Here is a 19,582-nt window from a genome sequence, read left to right as displayed (position 1 = left end):
TACAAATGTTTAATTAGAGGTTAAGTAGAGTTCCATTAAAACCAATCATTGGGTCATCAGAGGGTGTTCTGGTGGAATTCAGATTGATCGGCTGTTGACTAAAGAATAAATTTAGTTTGTGACCCTTGATGTCAGGTTGCTGCCATTCATTGGCTTTTTCTGCCTGCTGCTAAAACCACCGCAGCTCCTTATGCATCACCCATCACTTGCAGTGAGGGGGTGCATCTCAAATCACCACTTGTTTACTTTATTGATAGTTGTTTGGCCCATTTGCAGAGTAAGCAAATTGGATGAGAAGAATCATTTTTCCAGACTGATGCACTTTTACCAATGAGTCTGAAATCTCTCCGTTCACTTTCAGATTACAGAGAACATTATTAGATAGACATGCCTCCTGATGGAGCTGGACACACACCCAGTCACAGCAACAAAATCCTGTTTTATAAATGAGCGACAAAGAATGAAAACAGAATACAACATCGTTGAGATTTACCACACACACAATACTGGATTCAAAAGGCCGATACCTGTTAGTGGCAGCTAACTTAGAAAACGGTCCAGTTCTGCAGTGCCATCAAACACTCCCATTTTAGATAAATAGTTATGACTGTCTAAGGTGGAAATCTCTTTAAAGTAGCACAATGTAACTTTCTGTATTTAAAAATCTGTGTTTCTGACTTGTTTTGATGCCACACTGACATTTATTATGCACATTCCTGGAGCTAATGTTGTCCTGCAGCATCCTGAAGCTGATATACTACACTTCACTACTCTTGCTTTAAAGCACTATATCACATGCCAGCAACTGGATATCAACACACTGCCTGTTTGGACGTGCACTGTAGCTGATTCAGTAAAGAAACCCAAGAGGACATCATCGGAGGAAGAGAAAATCCACCAAATTCAACAAAAATTAAATGTCGAGTAAAAACAAACACATTGTGCAGCATGATTAGCCTCATCTAGAATAAAAAAGTCATTAATCTTACTTATAGTTTTTATTTTCCATCTTTACTCTACAAGACAATTACAATAACAAATGAAAGAACAGACCAGAGTGACAGGTGAGTACATTGGCTGGTAGTGATTGCTATGACTGTATTTATATATTGACCATTCTTTCCACAGGTTTTCACATTTCTGTAGCTGTAGTCTTACAATAAATGTAAGTTTTTCCATGTTATACATTTCCTCCACTATTTCTTTCCAGCCCTCTGAGGTGGGAGGGTTGATGTTGCACCATTTCATTGCCTGTTTTGAGGCTGCCAAAAGAATCCTAATCAAATATTGGTCCATGTTTGAAGTGGTGACTTCTGCTAAATGTCCCAGCAATAAAACTGTACATGTTTTAGGTATCTCATATCCCAGAAATTCTTTCAGTTGATTCCAAACATTATCCCAGTAATGTGTTAATTTTATACATTGCCAAAAAACACGTGCATGGTCCACATCCTGTTCTCCATGTAGTCGCCAGCAAGGTTGATGCACAGAGTCAGTTCGTCTTTATCTTGGGTTTAATAAAAAAAATCTGACAATGTTCTTCCATCAGAATATTTTCCACATTTTGGAACTCAGTGTGCCTTGTTGTGTCCACAAATATCATACCACATGTCATCAGTTATTTCCACCTTTAGGCCTTTGTCCTGTTTATCTCTTATATATAATGTTGAAGTTTTCCTATTAGACATCAAACCCTGATAGTTTTAATATTAGTTTTCCAGTTGTGTTTTTATTTGCATTGCCTAATATTTCTGTAACTGTATTAATTTCTCGTAGGACATTTGGTCTTGGCCTTATTTACATATACAAGAAACATGCTTCTTAAACAGATGTGCATTTTTTAAAACTGATTTTTCTTTTTTTCTTTTCACTTCAAATCAAAGGTGTAAATGTAAGAAGACAGGATAAGGCATAAATGTTGGAAAAGGTAAAGATATTTTGCCTTATAATTCATAGTTTGGATCATCATGAGGTTTTTATGCCCACTGCACCTTTTTGATAAACATCTGGGGCCTTATTTATCAGCTGGAGCACCCAGCAACTAGAAAGAAATATTATTTAACTCTAAATAAACTGCTACCAATCTCTGCTGTATCTGTACATATTTCTTTTATAAATTAAATGGTAAATGGTCCGTATTTATAAAGTGCTTTACTGTACCTGGAACGATACCCAAAGCGCTTTACATTATACATCACATTCACACACACATTCACACACTGATGGCGGAAGCTGCCATGCAAGGCGCTCAACAACGACCCATCAGGTGGAATTAGGGGTTCGGTGTCTTGCCCAAGGACACCTCGACATGAAGTGGACTTGGCCGAGGATCGAACCGGCAACCCTCGGGTTACGAGACGACCGCTCTACCTTGCGCTACCTCTACCTTACAGGCGTCATTACTGTCATTTAGCAGACGTTTTTCTCCACAGTGATTCACCGCTGTGGGATTCAAACTTCGATCTCCTGCATGGGAGACGGATGCTCTACCGACTGAGATATCCAGCTGCATGTTCTGATGCCTCTGGCGTATCGTGTGTTCTGACACTACGTTGAAGGCATCAGCCACCTGCTGCCCTCCTCTGCCTTTCTGACCCTGGTAATGCCCATTAGTTAAAACTTTTTTACGTTTTTCAACACTGTCCATCAGGATCTATGATTTCTTGTTTTTTTTTCCCTCCTGAGCCATCATGGAAATGATATAATAAATATATATTACAGGCGTTCACCTGACCTTTTATAGCCACCATGTGGGCGGGGCAAGGCGTTCCCTCACGTGCGCGGACTTTAGAGTTGATTCTGATTTATGAACGGAAACAGGTGTAGAATCTTCTGCTTTGATAAATCTGATGCATAGTTTGATGAATGAGGCCCCTGGTCTGTGGAAGTACTGCCTGCCTTAGCTTGTGGTGAAAATGACGTTTGTTTAGACTGTGAGAGATGCCTCACTTCATCAGCAGCTCTGACCAACGAGTCAGGGCGGGGATGTACTGACATTACCCTGGACAGTAACATCTGGACCCTCCATCCTGCTGCAGAGAGAACCTAGTGGCAGCTGTTTGGCTCTGAGGTTGGGCGTGACATTGATGGTGTTAAATGACAAACATGCACACACACGATGTGACAATCCCACTCTCTCCTTCTGTGGCCTAATTTGCACAGCTGTGATGGTTCATATATGATTAAACATGTATATGTGTGTACTGTTAATGCCCAAATATGTTTGAACAGAGACACCATTTTTATTTTAGATCTTTAACAAACATATTCAAGCTAAATCTTCCAGAGTTAATATGCAGGTATTCACTTCAATAGTGCAGCAGAGTTGAACTATTTCACTCCTGATTTCCAAAGGAAAAATGTTGGAGAAAAGTCTCAGAGGACGTTCTTGAATTAGTTCTTGTTTCTTTTAAAAAAAATGTTATTTCTCCCCACAAATCCTAATCAGTAAAATGCTGTGGAGATTTTTGCAATCAAAAGCCATCCTTAGGCTGCTAAAACTAAAAACTATGAGAGATAGCAGGAACATTAGGAGTGGAATGTCGGTACATCCATCCGACCTTTACAAAGGCAGCAGTGGTGGAGGGTCACAAGGGTATTTTCTATGATAACTGAAAATATTAAATCCTTCATAACATCTAACCAAGGATGCATGAGGTGCAAACTCAAACCAATTTGATTGGACTGCACTTCACATTTACACTGAAATATTCTGCAACAGTCCTGTTATCAGCTGATGTTGTCCAGAAAGTGCTTAAATTTCTCTTTCTACTAACAGACTGAGGGATTAAAACACAGTTTAATGCAGTTTAAAAGAAGCCAGAACAGGGTGAAGGGTGAAAGTCGGTATTTGATGACATCCATGGGTTCCAGTCTTCATCCAGTTGATGCCTACAACAGGTTGGGCCTTATTTTCATCTTAAATGAGACATTTGACCAATTTCCAGTTTGAAGTTTTCTGGTTTTTACATCAAGTCAAACAATTACTGAAACTTCACTTATTTCCTCCAGAAATTTCAGGTTGTTCATCATGCTTTCTAAAACTTAGTTCATTAAACATTCAGCAAACATCTTGATAGCACATTTGTACTTCTGTGCACTAAAATAAATGGGATTTCGTGAAGGTTTGGTTATTTATAGGAACTGATAGTGCTGCTGTTTTACTGGAGATCAAATCGGCTGTAAGTGGCCTCTGATCTGAACTGAGTTTGACATCCCTGATGAAGAGCAATGGATTCAACAGACTTGAAAGAAGACTTACCACATTGATGGGCAGCAACAGTTGCTTCTCTGAGATCATTGCTGATGTCTTTCCTCCTTGGCATTGTGTACCTGACTGCTGCAGAAACTTCTGCTTTGACAGTGGAGCACAGATGAAGATCAGTTAATGAAGTGCAGTTATTTGGTAACATCTGGCTGCTACTTAACATCTTAATTCCTGTGGAAGCAGTAAAAAATTTACTTAGTTTTTCACAGTGCTTCTGCAGCTTAGATTAGTTTAGCTGAATAGTTAATGAAATGGTGTGTTAGATGAAATGTTTCTGTTCATCTGAGGATTGTCTGTGTATTTATCTATATTTTTCCATTTAACCCCTGATTTCACATCATCGTGTTTTTTGAGGCATGTATTTTAGTATTTGGTTGTAGAACATGATTCAGCTCTACAGCGCGGCAGAACAAACTTAGCGTTAGCATGGTGTTTGAAATGTTGGCACCTGGCAGCCACAGCGGAGCAACACGAGCTGAGTGCCGGGAAGAGGTGAGAGAAGAATCTAAGTAAAGAAGCTGAAAAGTGAACAGTGAGACAGGGAGAGGGGTAATAAGTGCTGCAGGGAATTGAATAGTCAGAGTTAGTGCGGGACAGCGGTGAAAAGTGGGAATGTGATGAAGGAGATGGTTCGTTGATAGAATTTAAGGCAAGGATGATATAAAGAATGAAGGAGGCAGTAATAGTTCAATGTTTTTTTTTTTTTAAAGGAACTAACTTTATAGCCTTCTCCTGTCTTACTTTTACATTAGTGCCACTCAGCTGAGGTGCCCATGGACCACCTGCCATACCAGTGCCATTTAACTCTCCCAGTAGGCCTCAACTCGGCCTAACTATCTTCATATTGCTTGTGTCATTCGTAAAACCCTCGGGATGGCATTCCATCCCTCTGCTAGTGCTTTCAGCATGCACAGGACCATGATAAGTTCTGACAATATTATCATCAGACTTTTCTCTTGACTCCTGAGTCATGTAGCTGTCATGTGACTATGGTTTGGGGGTGTAGCATTGGTGCCAGATCCATGTTAACTCCAACACAGATGATTCCACAGACATCTTTTCAAGACCTTGATTCTGACCAGCTGGGAGATTAATAGAAAAGCTCACTAATGGTAAATCTACCCAATTTTACTCATTCCAATTACCCTGTTTCCACATAGGGGTTCAGCTCGGTACAAGATGGGTGCTCATTTTTGTTCTTTTCCACTGGTAAAAACTGAAAAGTGTGCCAGAATATATCCTCACCCCTTCGTTGGGGTCCCAATCTTACCTATCTGACCCTAAAGGGTGGCGCTTCAGATAATGCAATCCATTGATTGGCAGAAAGAATTGTCACTTCTTATGTAAATCAGCAATAAGAAGAAAGTGGGAACAGCTCCATGTTTAAAAATAGATGAATTCAGCAGCCGTTTTGTATGTTGTACCACCATCACTGCCATGGCGAGTCCTAATGACCTGGTAGCTGCTACCTGCCGACATGGCCAGCAGCATGGACTGCCAACGTTAGACAGTGATCCACAGTTACTGATAAGGTTGTCTTCCCATATCTCATATCAGTCACACATCACAGCATCAATGGAAACTTTGATTAATCTGACAGAAACTGATTTTAATAACTAATAATCTACACTGGAATAGAGCTGCAAGTAATGACTATTCTGATGTCTATCTAGTCGATGACTAATCGGATTATGTATGTCATTATTATTAAATGGATCTTATTTCACTTTCAGCTTTGATATCTTGCATGAGGTTATTGTGTAAGTCCGTCGTTCCTCCTCTTTAAATGTTCGAGCATTGCAGACGTACTTCCGTGGTAAACAAGGTCCGCTTTACAAATCTTGCATGTATTTAATTTATTTTGTAAGTTCTCCCAGACGTTTGACGGCCTCTGCCACTGTTTTGTTCCCTGGTCGGCCGCCATATTTTTCCCCTGACGGACTTTGTTGCACATGTGCAACTCTCAGCAGAGATAGAAAAGAAGACGATGTCTCACTCTGTAGGTAGTTTTTTTTTTTTTTTTTCTTTGACAACATTGACTAAGGGTTGCAGCCGTACACTGGAATCTAAAACACTAATCTGGTTATAATAAGTTATCAATAGGTGATAAAGAAATAGCTTCAAACTTTTCAAAGGCTGCTAGTTTTCTATGTTATCTCTACTTTTAGGCTGCAGGGCACCATGTACATGATCTGTTTGTGTTTCTGACTGAATAGTTTTTATTTTCTGGTCACAACGTTGCCCTGATAAGATTAGTCCTTTACTCTCAAACATGCCACGTAAAGCTTGATGGCCAAACTAAATCTATAAAAGGTTTTGTAAAGATTTATAGAGTAAACAAGCATGTCACCTTCAAAATTTGTTGCAATAAAAAAATTTCAAGCCAGCAATTAAATTTTTCCAAATGTTGTTAATTAACAAATATATACTAAGCCCTAAATCAATGCAGTTTTAGCACCAGTTAGCATATATGCTAATTATTTAAAAACTAATTATATTCTTCTTCAGTTAAGCTCTAATGAGCAATAACAAACAAACTGTAACATGCTGAAAGGTGGTAGAAATCAAGGTAAACATTATCTGCTATTCATCATCATTTTAAGGAAGTAGTCTGCTCATTTAATAGTTTCTTCTGTCTTTTTATTATCGTTTTCAGGTGGAGATTGTAACCCATACAGGACCCCATCGGCGCCTGTGGATGGGCCCCCAGTTTCAGTTCAAGACCATCCACCCATCAGGCCAGACCACAGTCATCTCTTCCTCATCGTCAGTGCTTCAGTCCCAGGGCCCCACCGACGTCCAACAGCCCCTCTTGGACTTTGATACAGACGACCTGGACCTGCACAGCCTCCGGTAATTTAAAACTATTGAACATGAAGCTACTTTAGCTTAGCTGGTAAGGTAGAAATGTTTTATATTTTTACAGCCTTGATTACAAATAAGCAGCCGTGCGTTATTTTTTAGAAAATCAGGACTCGGAAATGATCATGCCGGTCTTGCAGGCCTATGATTTCTAAACAGCAGGTCTAGGGTTGTAAATTCACATCTTTATTTAAAAGCACAGTCCTTCAGTTTGAAAGATTTTTGTTTTTTTAAGTGTTTTACTGTATGTTCGGAAATTTTAAAGATATCCATCAGAAACAATGCACTTGCTTTGGATTACAGCTAAAGTTAGCTAGTAATGAGACTTTAGCTTTTGTCTTGGCCTCGGTACAGACAAATGCACATTGATTGACTGTTCTGTACTGTAATGCTCTGTTAAGTACTGTGATGCTCCTACACTAGATTATATGGTATATACCTTTTTTGGTTTGTTTCAAAGTTCTTTTCTTTCAGCTATCTGATGTGGGAAATGTTTTGCTGTTGCTGGTTGTTTTGAAGCAGAATTCCTTCACCTGCAGTGGGACTGAGGTGTTTGTGACTGGGTGTTTACTGGATAAAATGCCTTAATTATAGTGTGAAAATGCTATATTCCTGTTAGAAGGACAAGAGACAGGAAGCGGGCTGGCTGCAGATGTGAGGGTTAGGGATTTGGATGCATTGCAATGAGCACTGCCTGCTTTAACCATGTTGCGTCAGAGCCCAGTTCTGACTTGTTACTAAGTTGGCACCAGATTATGGTTTAAAGATCATATTTGATGTACGGTAAATGTAACCTGATTTGATCTCTGCAGTTTATGATCATGAATATTTTCTCTAATGTGTGCAGCTATATTGGTGGTTTTGTTCAGAGACCTTAGGTGCCCATCATGCAGCAATCATGAGCAAACTGGTACTGCTTTGAGTTTTGATAGAAACGGTTAAAATATGTGTGAAAACAAGTAATCATGAACTTTACCCTTTAATGTCCCACTTCACCGTTAGGTAAAACGAATTTGTAACAGATTATAATGAATCTGAATATAATGAATGACCTTTTTCCATGGCTCCAGAGTCCAGTCTTTATGCTGTCTAGCAACCAGAAGCCTTTTCCTCCGGTTAGCCTCACTGATTAGTGGTTTTTCTTCCAGCTACACAGCTGTTCAGTCCCTTGACTTTGCTTTACATTGTTCATGTGGAAATGTTCTAACTTTCACTATTTAAAGTAGTCCTGAGTTCTACTTCTGCTGTTCTTCCATTTGATTTCACCAAACGTTTAAGTGATCACCATCAGTCAGGATGTTTTTCTGACCACATTTCTTCCTGGAAGACAACGGTTTCCCATGATCCTTTCAGTTTTTAACAATGGGTTGGACAATTCTTATCCCAGTTGTAGTAGTTTCTGCGTCTTTTTAGGTGTTTTCTCTGCTCGATGCCAGTGATTTGACTCAAACTAACATCTTTTCTACGACCTCGGGATGCGTTTTCCCACATGGTTAAGAAATGAGAAGCTACTTATTGCATCAGTTGGGGTTAAATAACTTGTTGCAGCTGAGAGATAATCGCCCATATGGTAATTATACAACAGGAGGCTTCTATTTATTTGCTTAGTTAAATCCAGGTGGCGATTTTTTTTTTTTTTTTTTTTGTCCAGGCAGTGTATGTTCACATGTTTCTTTAAAAGGTGAAGTGCTGGAATTGGTCCCAGAGTTGGAATACCTTCCAGACACTTCCCTTACCATTAAATAACACATTTAAAATATCAAATTTAACCTGTAGAACTGAAGCATATCAGATCGCTTCCTGCATCCAGAATGTTCCTGCATGTCATGATTTACTCTCTACTAACTGACCTAACTCCACTCCAACCTGTAGACTCACTGAACAAAACGGTTCCAACAATCTTTGACGGGAAAAGTTGTTCATATCACTGCTGTTATATCCTCAATAAACATATGTCTTTATCTTTTGATAATTAGAAGACATTTTAATATGCCTGTTCCATATACAAAATATTAACTGGACCCTCACCACCACCACTGAGGAAAGATGTCCAACTAAAATCTGGATTACCACAACAGCCACCACCAGAGGCGACTGTGAGGTCCCCCAAAACAAACCACTTATGGACAATCTGTGCTGTCAGTGTGGGGTAGAAACATCTGGAACATGATACCAACTGGAATAAGAGACACATACAGGACTTTTACATCCCATCTTACTCACTGGTTTATAACCAACCAGTCCAGTTCTTCCAGCTGGTTGGATGCTCTACAGCACAGATACATGTGGTTGTACACATCTGTCCTGCATCTGGATTGATTTATTCCTGTCATATCTTGTTGTGTGCGGGAAATTTTTAACATCAGAAATGTTCACAAGTCCTTTTCTGCAAGTCCAAATCAAGTCTCAAGTCTTATGGCTCAAGTCCAAGTCAATTTTAGTTGTAATGAATAATTTGCCTTCCGGTCTGCTTAAAGGACTGCATGATCATATCCAAGGAATTAAAAAATCACACTAACCCTTTATCTGCCAGCATTCAGTAACAGCACTAAGCTGAAGCTTAAACTGACCAATGCTCTGTCCCTCCTTTACTGAATTCAGAAAACCTGGAGATGAACATGGAAATTTATTCAGATTAGTAAATATGCTCTTAACGTAAGAGTTTATCAAAGAGTTTTTAATTTAAACAAAGTCCATCTGGACTGAGACAGAAAGTTAAAACACTAAAACTGCCGTTTGTAATATTGTCAAGGATCACCACCTGTCCTGCAGGTTTTAGATGTTTCCCTGCAGTGACACACGTCTCAGGCCTCTGAATGACCCACTAATTTGACTTGGGTGTGTTGCAGCAGGTAAAATCTGCAGGACAGTGGCTCAACAGGTCCGCAGTTGATGATCTTAATATTTTTTAAAGGGCTGGAAATAACTGTGTGAGATGAGTACGGAAATGTTCATTTTTAAATAGTCTCAAGTCTTTTGTCTACAAGTACAATTCGAGTCACAGGAAATATGACTCAAGTTCGGCTTGAGTCCGAGTCTCAGACACGAGTCCCCATCTCTGGTTTACATATGTTTACATGTGTAACGGTGTGAACTGCTGCTCGCTGCATTTTATCTTGGTTTCTGAAAACTAAAGGCAAACCTCGTGCACTCGGAATATTAACTCAAAGCTTTTAAATCATAACTTTACGCAACATGTTTGCTCTTTGCTGTATATATCAGTTGTACGTTTATTTGTATTTTATTATTTAAGCTCTTGTATGGTTCTACAGATGAAATCTAGCATTCTCTGCTGTGTTTATGTCATGCACCTGCACTGCCCCAATCAAATAAACAAACAAACAAATAAAGTCTTAATAATAAGTTGTGAAAGTAAACCTGCCTGTTTTTTTTCTCCCAGTTGTTTGGATTTGTTATACCAAAAGTAAGTTAACATTTTCCATTACTTCCATTTAACTACGTGCCTCATCATCTGTATTTCAACCATTTCTTCAGAGAACATTAAGTAAAAACTTTAAGTAGAAACAGCTTTTTTCCAAGTGTGTTTGATGAAGAGTTAAGTAAACAAAGCATGATGATTTTTAATAAATGTATCTATAATACTAATTCGTGGATAGTTCTTATTTAATGTGGTATGTGTGTGTGCAGAATCCAGCCGGTGCGTTCGGAGCCAGTCAGCATGCCGGGCTCATCGCGGCTGGTGGCTGATCGCCGAGGGCAGTCCAACATCATGGACACCGGATCAGGTAGGACGCTTACTCCATCATCTGCTCTGTGAGACACGTTTTTACCTTTTCCATCACACGTTCTTTTATCTTCCTCTTTGCTGAGTTTACTTTCCTTCCTCTGCTTTCGTCCGTGTTGTTTAGACCTCCTTCTTTATTCCTGTGTATGTTGTTGATCCGATCAGCTGAGCGTGTCACATGATGTGTTCTGTGTGGATGTTTCCTTCCATGCAGGGAATCCTGACTAGCAATGCTAGCAACCGCTACTGGCCTTTGTTTTTTAGTGTGGTATATGAGTTTTTCATTTAATAGCTCAACTTCCTGGATTTGTAAAATACACATAGAATAAAGAAAATATATGGAAAAATAGAATTCTTCATTTCAGTTCTTTTCTTGTTCATCTCGTATTTCCATGTTGAGAGAGTTTTCTGTCCCGATTCTTTGATATCATACGGTCCACCTGTATGCTTCCCTCTGACAAGCTTCCCATTTTGTTTGTCTGTGCTTCATCTGTTGAGTTACGTTTATCCGTTGCTTCACCCGACTCTAGAGGTTAACCAGCCACAGAGATGAATTAAGTTCTTTTAGGTATTATAACTAAGGCATTATAAAAAACATTTAATTCCTTCCTTACTAATAAAATAACAGCTGAATAGACGTCCTCTAACAGTGCTACTATATTTTTTTTAGAGGATGTATGAATTTCCTTAATTCCTTAATTTTCTTTAATAGTTTTACATGTGAACGTGTGTGGAAATAATGACACTGAGCCTCAAGGTGATACTATGATAATATGATTATCCCTTATATAATAACACATTTTAATAAAAGAAATTATTCTCCTGAGCCATCTCCACCACTTGGTTTGGTCATAATGAAAATTAGTGTCTGTTGTCTCTTTACTCTTCAGGTTTTAACCATTTAACTATGGTTACTACTTTATTAACTGTAAGCTCAATTATTAGTTTTTTTAGTGTGAACATTAAAGGGTTAAGAGAAACAACAGGAGCTTTGCTGAAGTTGAAGATTAATATCAAATAAGCTGAGTAGTAGTGGAGGTAAAGGCCCAGGTATTCATGTAGTCTAGAGTTTAGATTAGTACCAGCTCTGACCTCAGTTGCATGTGTATAAATATTCTGAATAAGTTTTATGTATCCTCGTGCCATCCCACCATGCAGACTTGTAGATGTTGGGTTGGTTTTTGCTCTATTCCTTCCTGTTGTGTGTTAAAAAAAAAAAAAAACATTTGCCAGGATTGATCTGGGTCTGAGGGACTTGGATGGTATGGCTTTTTTAATCTGGTTATGATGTTTGGCTTATCCAGTCTCACTAAAGAGGATTTCCTCCTGAAAATATGTCTTTTACTCTCAAACTCTAATGCTGTTATCTTGAAAATGTGTGTATGCATGGATGAGTGTGTGGTATGCTTCCTCCAAATTGACATTTTTAAGGACAAAAATGTAGTTTTATGGTCATGGTTAGGTTTTATGGTGAGAATTTGAGTCAGGTGGTGAAGGCTAGGGTAAGGGGAGAGCCCCTGTGTTTTCCTGTGTGTGTGTGTGTGTGTGTGTGTGTGTGTGTGTGTGTGTGTGTGTGTGTGTGTGTGTGTACGCGCAGTAATCCTGGTATTTCCTGCACAGCAGGTGAGGCAGTCGCCACTTATTGCATGACATTACATCCTGTTGGCTTGTTACTGATAAAAGAGATGAAGTCTGTGGCTTTATCTGCTGTCTTGTGACAGCTTCAATCATCCGATCTGGACTCATACCGACACATGCTGCTACCTTCCTCCGTCAGGTGTCAAAAATACTTCTACACATCTGATAGTGTCCTTTCCTGTTCAACCCTGCAGTCTCTCTGTCTCTGCCAGTTTCATTTTAGACAAAGTTTCTTTGCTGATGTCAGAGTTTTATCCCAGCTGTTTCTCACTTTTACCTGTGAAACTACAAAAACCTCCTACGTCTCTTCCTGACCTGCACCATTGTTTCTCTGCCACCTCCATCTGTGTCCTTCCATCTGTCTGTGTATCCTCTGTCTGCAGCCATCTGTGTTTTCAGCTTCTTCACTGTTCCTCTGCTTTAGAGCACAGAGAGAGACAAAAGGACAGAGCCAGGCGAGGATGAAGGTGATGGTTATCAGTGTGTGTGCATGAGCGAAGGGAGGGTCCTGTGTTGTGTCCTGCCACTGCTGTGGCGCCACCTCTTATCACACATGCATCACTTTAGTCTCACCCCGAAGAACACGCCTGTGTGTGGCACAGCAAGCAAGATGCAGCCAACATATGAGGCTCATCTTGTGTTAAAGTATTTCCATGTTTTACTGGAAGTACAGGAGATCTGTGAACATGTCACCGCCAGGTACAACCCACAGATATTTAGAAAGATGACAAGCACAGCTTTTTGGCTTTGAAGCCATCTGTTGATTAAAAATGAAGAAATATCTGTCAATGTGTGTTAACACAAATCATTTAATTTGATAATATCTAGTCAGGAGAGTTTGATTTGATAGTAAAATAAAAGTAAAATATCTTTTATACGTGCAAATGAGCTTTAATACTGTACAAAAACATGCAAGTGAGGAAAATTGATTTCTATTTGTACGTATTGATTTATAGTGATCAGTTTGAAAAAAACAGACCAAATTTTAAAATTAAACTGTATTTAAACTCCATGTACTAAATATCAGCATTTCCATATTCTGCACATAAATATAAAAACCAAAGGTTAAAAAAATAATAAAACAAAATATATATAGATAAATCTAACATATAATATAAAATATAAACATAAATAAATATAAATATAGAAATGTATAAATAAATAAACATTTTATTTTCTTTTTATATAATAAATAGTGTTTGTTATGTATGAAATAGTTAGAATGATTTCGAATTTTGTTAATATAGATTTATATTTAGAATTTTCTACTGTTTATGTATTAAAATGTGAAATGAAAACTATATATAATGAATATTAAATGAAAAAACAATAAATATGTGTGTGTGTGTGTGTGTGTGTATTATTTTCCATGTCCTGTATGGAATGTTGTCTTTCTTCATGTCCCGGTCATACGTGTTTCATCGTATACCACTGCGAACACTGATGTGTGAGGCGTGTTAATGCCGTATGAGCTGAGCTGCTCTCGTCTTTTCTTTCTGGCTGGAAGTGTTTGTTTCCGTCTTCAGGCCATAAACCTGCATCTCTCCCTACAGTGACTCACTTACAGTCAGTCAGTCTCCCCAGTGTCTGCTCCCATCTTATCTCAGCCCATACACTCTGCTTATCTCTGCCTTCCCCAAGGTGACGGGACGCCGTCTGCATGGGACACACACACACCCCCTCCCACTCACACACACTGTGTTGGACAGTGTTTCCAAGTCCTGACTTCTTGACTCAGCATATCTGTCTTTATGGAGCGGATGGATGAGCACAACATCGATGCTACTGTGTTACTTTCCCCTAGCTGTAATACACCGGATCAATGCCTAACTGTTATCCATAGCCCCGATCTGCACCGCGAGGCTTCATGTGGAGTGTGTGTTTGTGTCTTTGCTGTGCAGCGGCAGCCTCAATCAAAGCTAGACTACACAGTGACATTCTGAAAGAAAGAAAAGGAGACAGACCTAAAAGAAAGATAACAAACCAAGACTGAAAGAGCATTTAATCTTGTGCGTGTTTGTGTGTGAACACACACATTACTGTTGTTGTGTTTTGACTCTGCATATAAACCCACCGTGCTCCACAACAGGAAACGGCAGCATGTCTGTGGCATCAGCTGTTTTCTTGTTGTCCTCCCCGGCGCGTCCTCTTCTTTGACGCCACTTCCTCGCTGTTTGTCTCCATCTACGATTTATCTGTGAGGATGAATCAGTGATAGTGTGTTAGCTGGCATCAGAGCAGAGCCTGCAGGACCAGAGGACGCTAGCTTATCGCAGAACACCGAGCAGACTTCAGACATCTTCTGGACTTTAACACTGCTACGTTTGGACTGATATGCATCATATAAAACTGATTTTCACTTCATTTAGATTAAAAATTCCAACATTAGCAATGAAATGTTGAGTCTTTTTTACTAGGAAAAAGCGTCGATCTAAATGCTTTTACTTAACACCTGTATTTGTTTTCTGTATGTCGTGTGTGCGTGTGCGTGTGCTGACATGTATATTTATGCTGTATGTTCACCCTGGAGGATTCAGTCTCCAGTGTGTCAGTCCATTAGCAACATCCTGTAAAGCAGTGAGTTAATCAGTGTTGGATCAGCAGCTATCAGCCATTAGCCACATCCACCACGCATTATCACAGCTCAGTTACCACCACCACTGTGTGGCTGTGTGTGTGCTCTGGGGGTGTCATATTCACATGAAAATCAAAATCTTACCAAAGTGCTGTTCTACCGACAGTCTCTTGTGCTCAGTACTTCAGAATTTCAAGAAAATGAGCTAAACAACAAAGTGAATTATTGCTTTTAATGAGTTCTCCAGTCAGTTTTTGGTAAGATCGTCAACGTACTTGATGCTGTGCTGAAGCCATTAATTTCCCAACACTATGAATATGTAACATGTTACGTATTATTATATTATTATTTATTGATAATGTTATTATTTTATCTGCTGTATAATAATAATTTCTTTATTTAGGGACATTTGGGGACAGTGGATGGAAATTAGTGTTTGGCTAAAACGTGGCATGTTCACATTCATGTTTTATGAAATGTTTATTAACTTGTACTGTCCTGTTCAAATAAATACATTAAAAGTTAAATGAACAAAGAAATCCGACGGAGATGATTTAATCTGTTCGTTTGGAGCAAATAATTTTCCTCCGCTGTACTTTTCCATGAAAACACGGAAGGAAGACAAAGCAACATGAGCCATAACACGCATGTTGTTGAACTTTGTTTTCCTTCCTGATCTGATCAGATGGTTCACACATGATCCCACATGGAAGGTCAGGATAACGAGGATCTTACCAGGAGAATCAAGACGTCCCAACCACCTACGGAAGATTAAAATTTGATGCCAAATTGATTCATTTGTTCTATATTTGACCAGTTTAACACTTTATTATTTACACATTTAAACATTTTTTTCCCAAGTAAATAAAATGAAAAACCCGGGAGCAAACTCTGATCCGTTATATGCATTATGTTTATTACCTATTTCTCCATTTGGTGTGTGCATGCACCTGTTAGCCGTTAGCATCACCAACAAAGTGTTCCTTGTTGTGACCCACCGCCTCTTTACCAGCATCAGCACCACCCTGAGGCGAGAACGGGGCTTTCCCCACCTTCATTGTTCAGAGGCAGCAGCGGGAAGAAAGGTAGAACCATGAATGCCCCAAGAATAGGAGGTTTTCAGCAGCTCCCCAACACACACACACACACACACACACACACACACACACGTTGCTTGCCATCATGCCCTTCCTCTTCTCTCCTTTCCTTCATACCTGTTCGGCCATTTAAAAGACGAGGCACCTGTGCAATAGTATTCTTTTCTTTTTCCTTTTTTCTGATACACACATACCCCAGTAACCTATACCCCACAATTACCTCCCAGACTCATAAAGGGCCCTTGTATTTCTGTGCTATGGCAGTCACTCTGACAACAGTGAGCTCGTAGGCCCGAGAGATGCCTTGCCATCTGATCTCTTCCTTAAAGACAAATACCCCTCATTTCCCGGGGACCCCCCCCATCCAACACACATGCTCTCTGTCTCCCCCGCCTCTCCTCTACAGATTTTATTCGTCAATAGGCACCTTTGTCACCTTGCTGCCTCTCTGCTCTTCCACTCATCCTGCCCATCGCCTCGGGGTGTGTTTGGTGACCCGTCGGCTGGTGACAGGCCACAACAGGCGGTCGTCGCTGCTCCTTTTTGTTTTTGTCATCACCAGAAATCAGACTAAAGGAAACACTGTGCAGTTATCAGGAGAAAAAGAGAAGGAGGAAAATGATATGTGAGGAAATCTGAAAGAAAAGTAAGCTGAGTGAAGACAAGCAGCATTTAGATATGGTTGACCTTCCAGACTTAGAATCTTTTGACAATATTGTATAAAGTTTATTCTCTTAAAGTAAGAGATTGCCATAGATTTAACCTGATATAGCATTTTGGATAATTTTTTTTAACCTGTAATGCTGAAACCAGAGTCAAATGAAGGCCAGATAACTCAGGACATCGACTGGGAATAAATGTCCTCAACCACTAGTTAGTTTACTTATTTACATAAGTGTCCTTTTCTTCACAGTACGTGATACGAGTAAACAATAGAACACACACTTTTACACACTCCATAAGTCTGCAACACCACCAGAAAAGGTTCTAGAGTTGTAGCTAGAGGCGTCTGAAAACTCTCTGAGTAGGCAGCAGGAATGGCGGACGGTCCTCTTCCGGTATTTTCACCTTTAGAAGCAGCAGACGTGTTCATGACATTGTCGACATGTGACAACATAGCGGAGCATAATATGACAAAATCATTTTTTATGAATTTTTTTTTTGTCTATATCTCTGTTTTTGTGATCATTTGGAGGCAAAATCCAAATTTTATATATTTCATAGCCCGATTCCAGAGACAAGGGTCATTTGAGGTTTTTAATCAAGCTTCACATGAACTTGTGTTACATGTTGATAGAGAATGTGTGATAATGTGTTCAGTTGTTTTATGTTTTCCATCCCCGGTCCCTCTCTGAGATTTCATTTCCCATGTGAGAGGCTTTGTGGACTAAAGTGTGGGGCTGGTTGAGCCACATGCAGAGATTTAGAGTCTGAGTGACGGAGAGAGATCAGGGTGTGACATGGATTGTTTTGGGTGAATGCTGATCAGGTTTTTGTGCTGCTCTTATCTCTTTTTCTGTGTGTGTGCTATTGTGCTGCTTCACTTTTAATCTAGGAGAGATGAATGCCCTCCAGCATTAGAGCTATACTGCAAGTGCAAGTGCATGTGTGCCTGTGCATCCATGTGACTGTGTGTGTGTGCACAGTGCCAGAGGGTAGCGAAGACTGAGCAGCTGCTCTTTATAGTGACTGAGTGGACAGCAATGTGTCGGGCATCTGCCACGCGTTCGCCCTCCCGCCTACCCACTGGAGTGTGTATATGTGTGAAAGTGAGAGAAGCCGTGTTGGTGTGTCTATCCTGTCATTCACTCTCGCTCTGAGGTCATAATTATCTGTGCTGATTATGATATTGTAGCAGAGTAGTTTTGTATGATTGCTAATATTAGAAGAATGTAATCTGTGTGTGTGTGTGTGTGTGTGTGTGTGACCAGATGCTGAGACAGAAGTACATGTTGACTTTTCATCTTCATCATTACAGAGAAAACAATCCTACAGACACGTAAGGCCCACTTATGTATTTCAGAGCAGTGCTGTGCCCCATTGAAATGGGTTGGGAGTGGGGGTGTTGCCATGGGTGCCACCATTTTATTCCCATGACCTCAATCTGTGATGGGCATTCATCCAGGCTGCCCATCCCTCCATATGCTACCCCCACCATGACTTTCAAGATGTGAAGATGAACAGCCGTACTCATGAAGCTATAAAGTTTGACACTATACAAGCAGAAATGGCCCAGACTCATCTTTATAGTCCAATATGAATCAAATGCAGTAACACACCCAGTCAGCCATTTACACATGTTGGTGTGAGCCAGCTATTCCCATTTAAGTTTGACTGAAACACCACTTTTTTTTTCTTGGTTTCTCACATTGTAGCTCTATGTAAATGTAGCTCTAAATCAAAAACAGTTGCACAACTCAAATATCTGAAGTTCATTTTCACTTAAGTCTTACATCCCGCTCGGTCCTCACAAGGGCTGAAAAAATGACACACATAATCAGCTGCTGTAAAAAACAATAAAACAGGACAATGGTGTTTATTTTCAAATGTTACTCAACGTTTAGAACAAAACCAGACTGAAAGTTTATTTAAGGTCAAACATGAATGTTTAGAAATGATTTAGTTGCTAAAGGTGATCAATGACATCTGTGTTCATGGAATAATTAACCATGTTTACATGTGCAAAATGTCTGCAGTCGGGTTACAGTTCTGATCATGACCTGCATTCACATGCATCACATGTTTGATCAGAATGAATCATTTCGACTTGTTCAGAAATGTCTGACTTTCTGGAAACAGCAGCAGAAGAAGAAGAAGTGATTTCCGCTGTGTGTGCGTATTTATTCCCATTTTACTAATATCAGTTTGTCCTCCTTAATAATTTCAAGTTCTTATAAAATCTTAGGCGATGTATTTGTATCACCATGCCACCAGTCAGAATTTGCACAGATCAGATTTAATCCAGATTAAAAGTGCACCTGAATGCATTTATTTGTCATGAAAATATTAAGCCAAATATTGTCTGTCTGTCTTCAGGCTGTCTTTCTTTTATGTATGAGCAGCAGTGGAACACCAGCAACTCACAACGCCAAAGACATTTTCCATTAAACGTCCTCTTTTTCTTTGTCTCCTCCTCTGTCGTTTCTTTCTTTCTTTCTTGTAAGCAGCCTCATCCTTTCTACCACACAGCTACCACATTGCTGCTTTTCCTTCACAACTCACTTTCTATCTTCATTCAGCAGCACTTTCTTCTTCTTCCAGCAGCTGGTAAACGACGCCACGCAGCCGATGGATGGATGATGCGCCGTGAGATTGTGTTGATGGGAAATGTAGTGATAGTCTAGAAGGACAAACAACTAAAATTATTTGACTCATTTATCACTTACTGAACTGGACAG

General features: G+C 39.7%; 1 protein-coding gene across 2 annotated transcripts in view; it reads left to right on the top strand.

Annotated features, from left to right (window-relative positions):
* The window catches only part of bcas3 (BCAS3 microtubule associated cell migration factor), a 446,220-nt gene that overhangs the window by 155,418 nt on the left and 271,220 nt on the right, over positions 1–19,582 (top strand). For both annotated transcript variants that reach the window (XM_041994763.1, XM_041994762.1), the window contains 2 exons: positions 6,924–7,120; positions 10,778–10,875. In XM_041994763.1, coding sequence (XP_041850697.1) covers positions 6,924–7,120; positions 10,778–10,875 — 295 coding nt within the window. The remainder of the gene's footprint in view (positions 1–6,923; positions 7,121–10,777; positions 10,876–19,582) is intronic.

The sequence above is a fragment of the Melanotaenia boesemani genome, chromosome 9 (assembly GCF_017639745.1).
Source record: "Melanotaenia boesemani isolate fMelBoe1 chromosome 9, fMelBoe1.pri, whole genome shotgun sequence".
Classification (NCBI taxonomy): domain Eukaryota; kingdom Metazoa; phylum Chordata; class Actinopteri; order Atheriniformes; family Melanotaeniidae; genus Melanotaenia; species Melanotaenia boesemani.
This window is presented reverse-complemented; position numbering and strand designations above follow the sequence as displayed.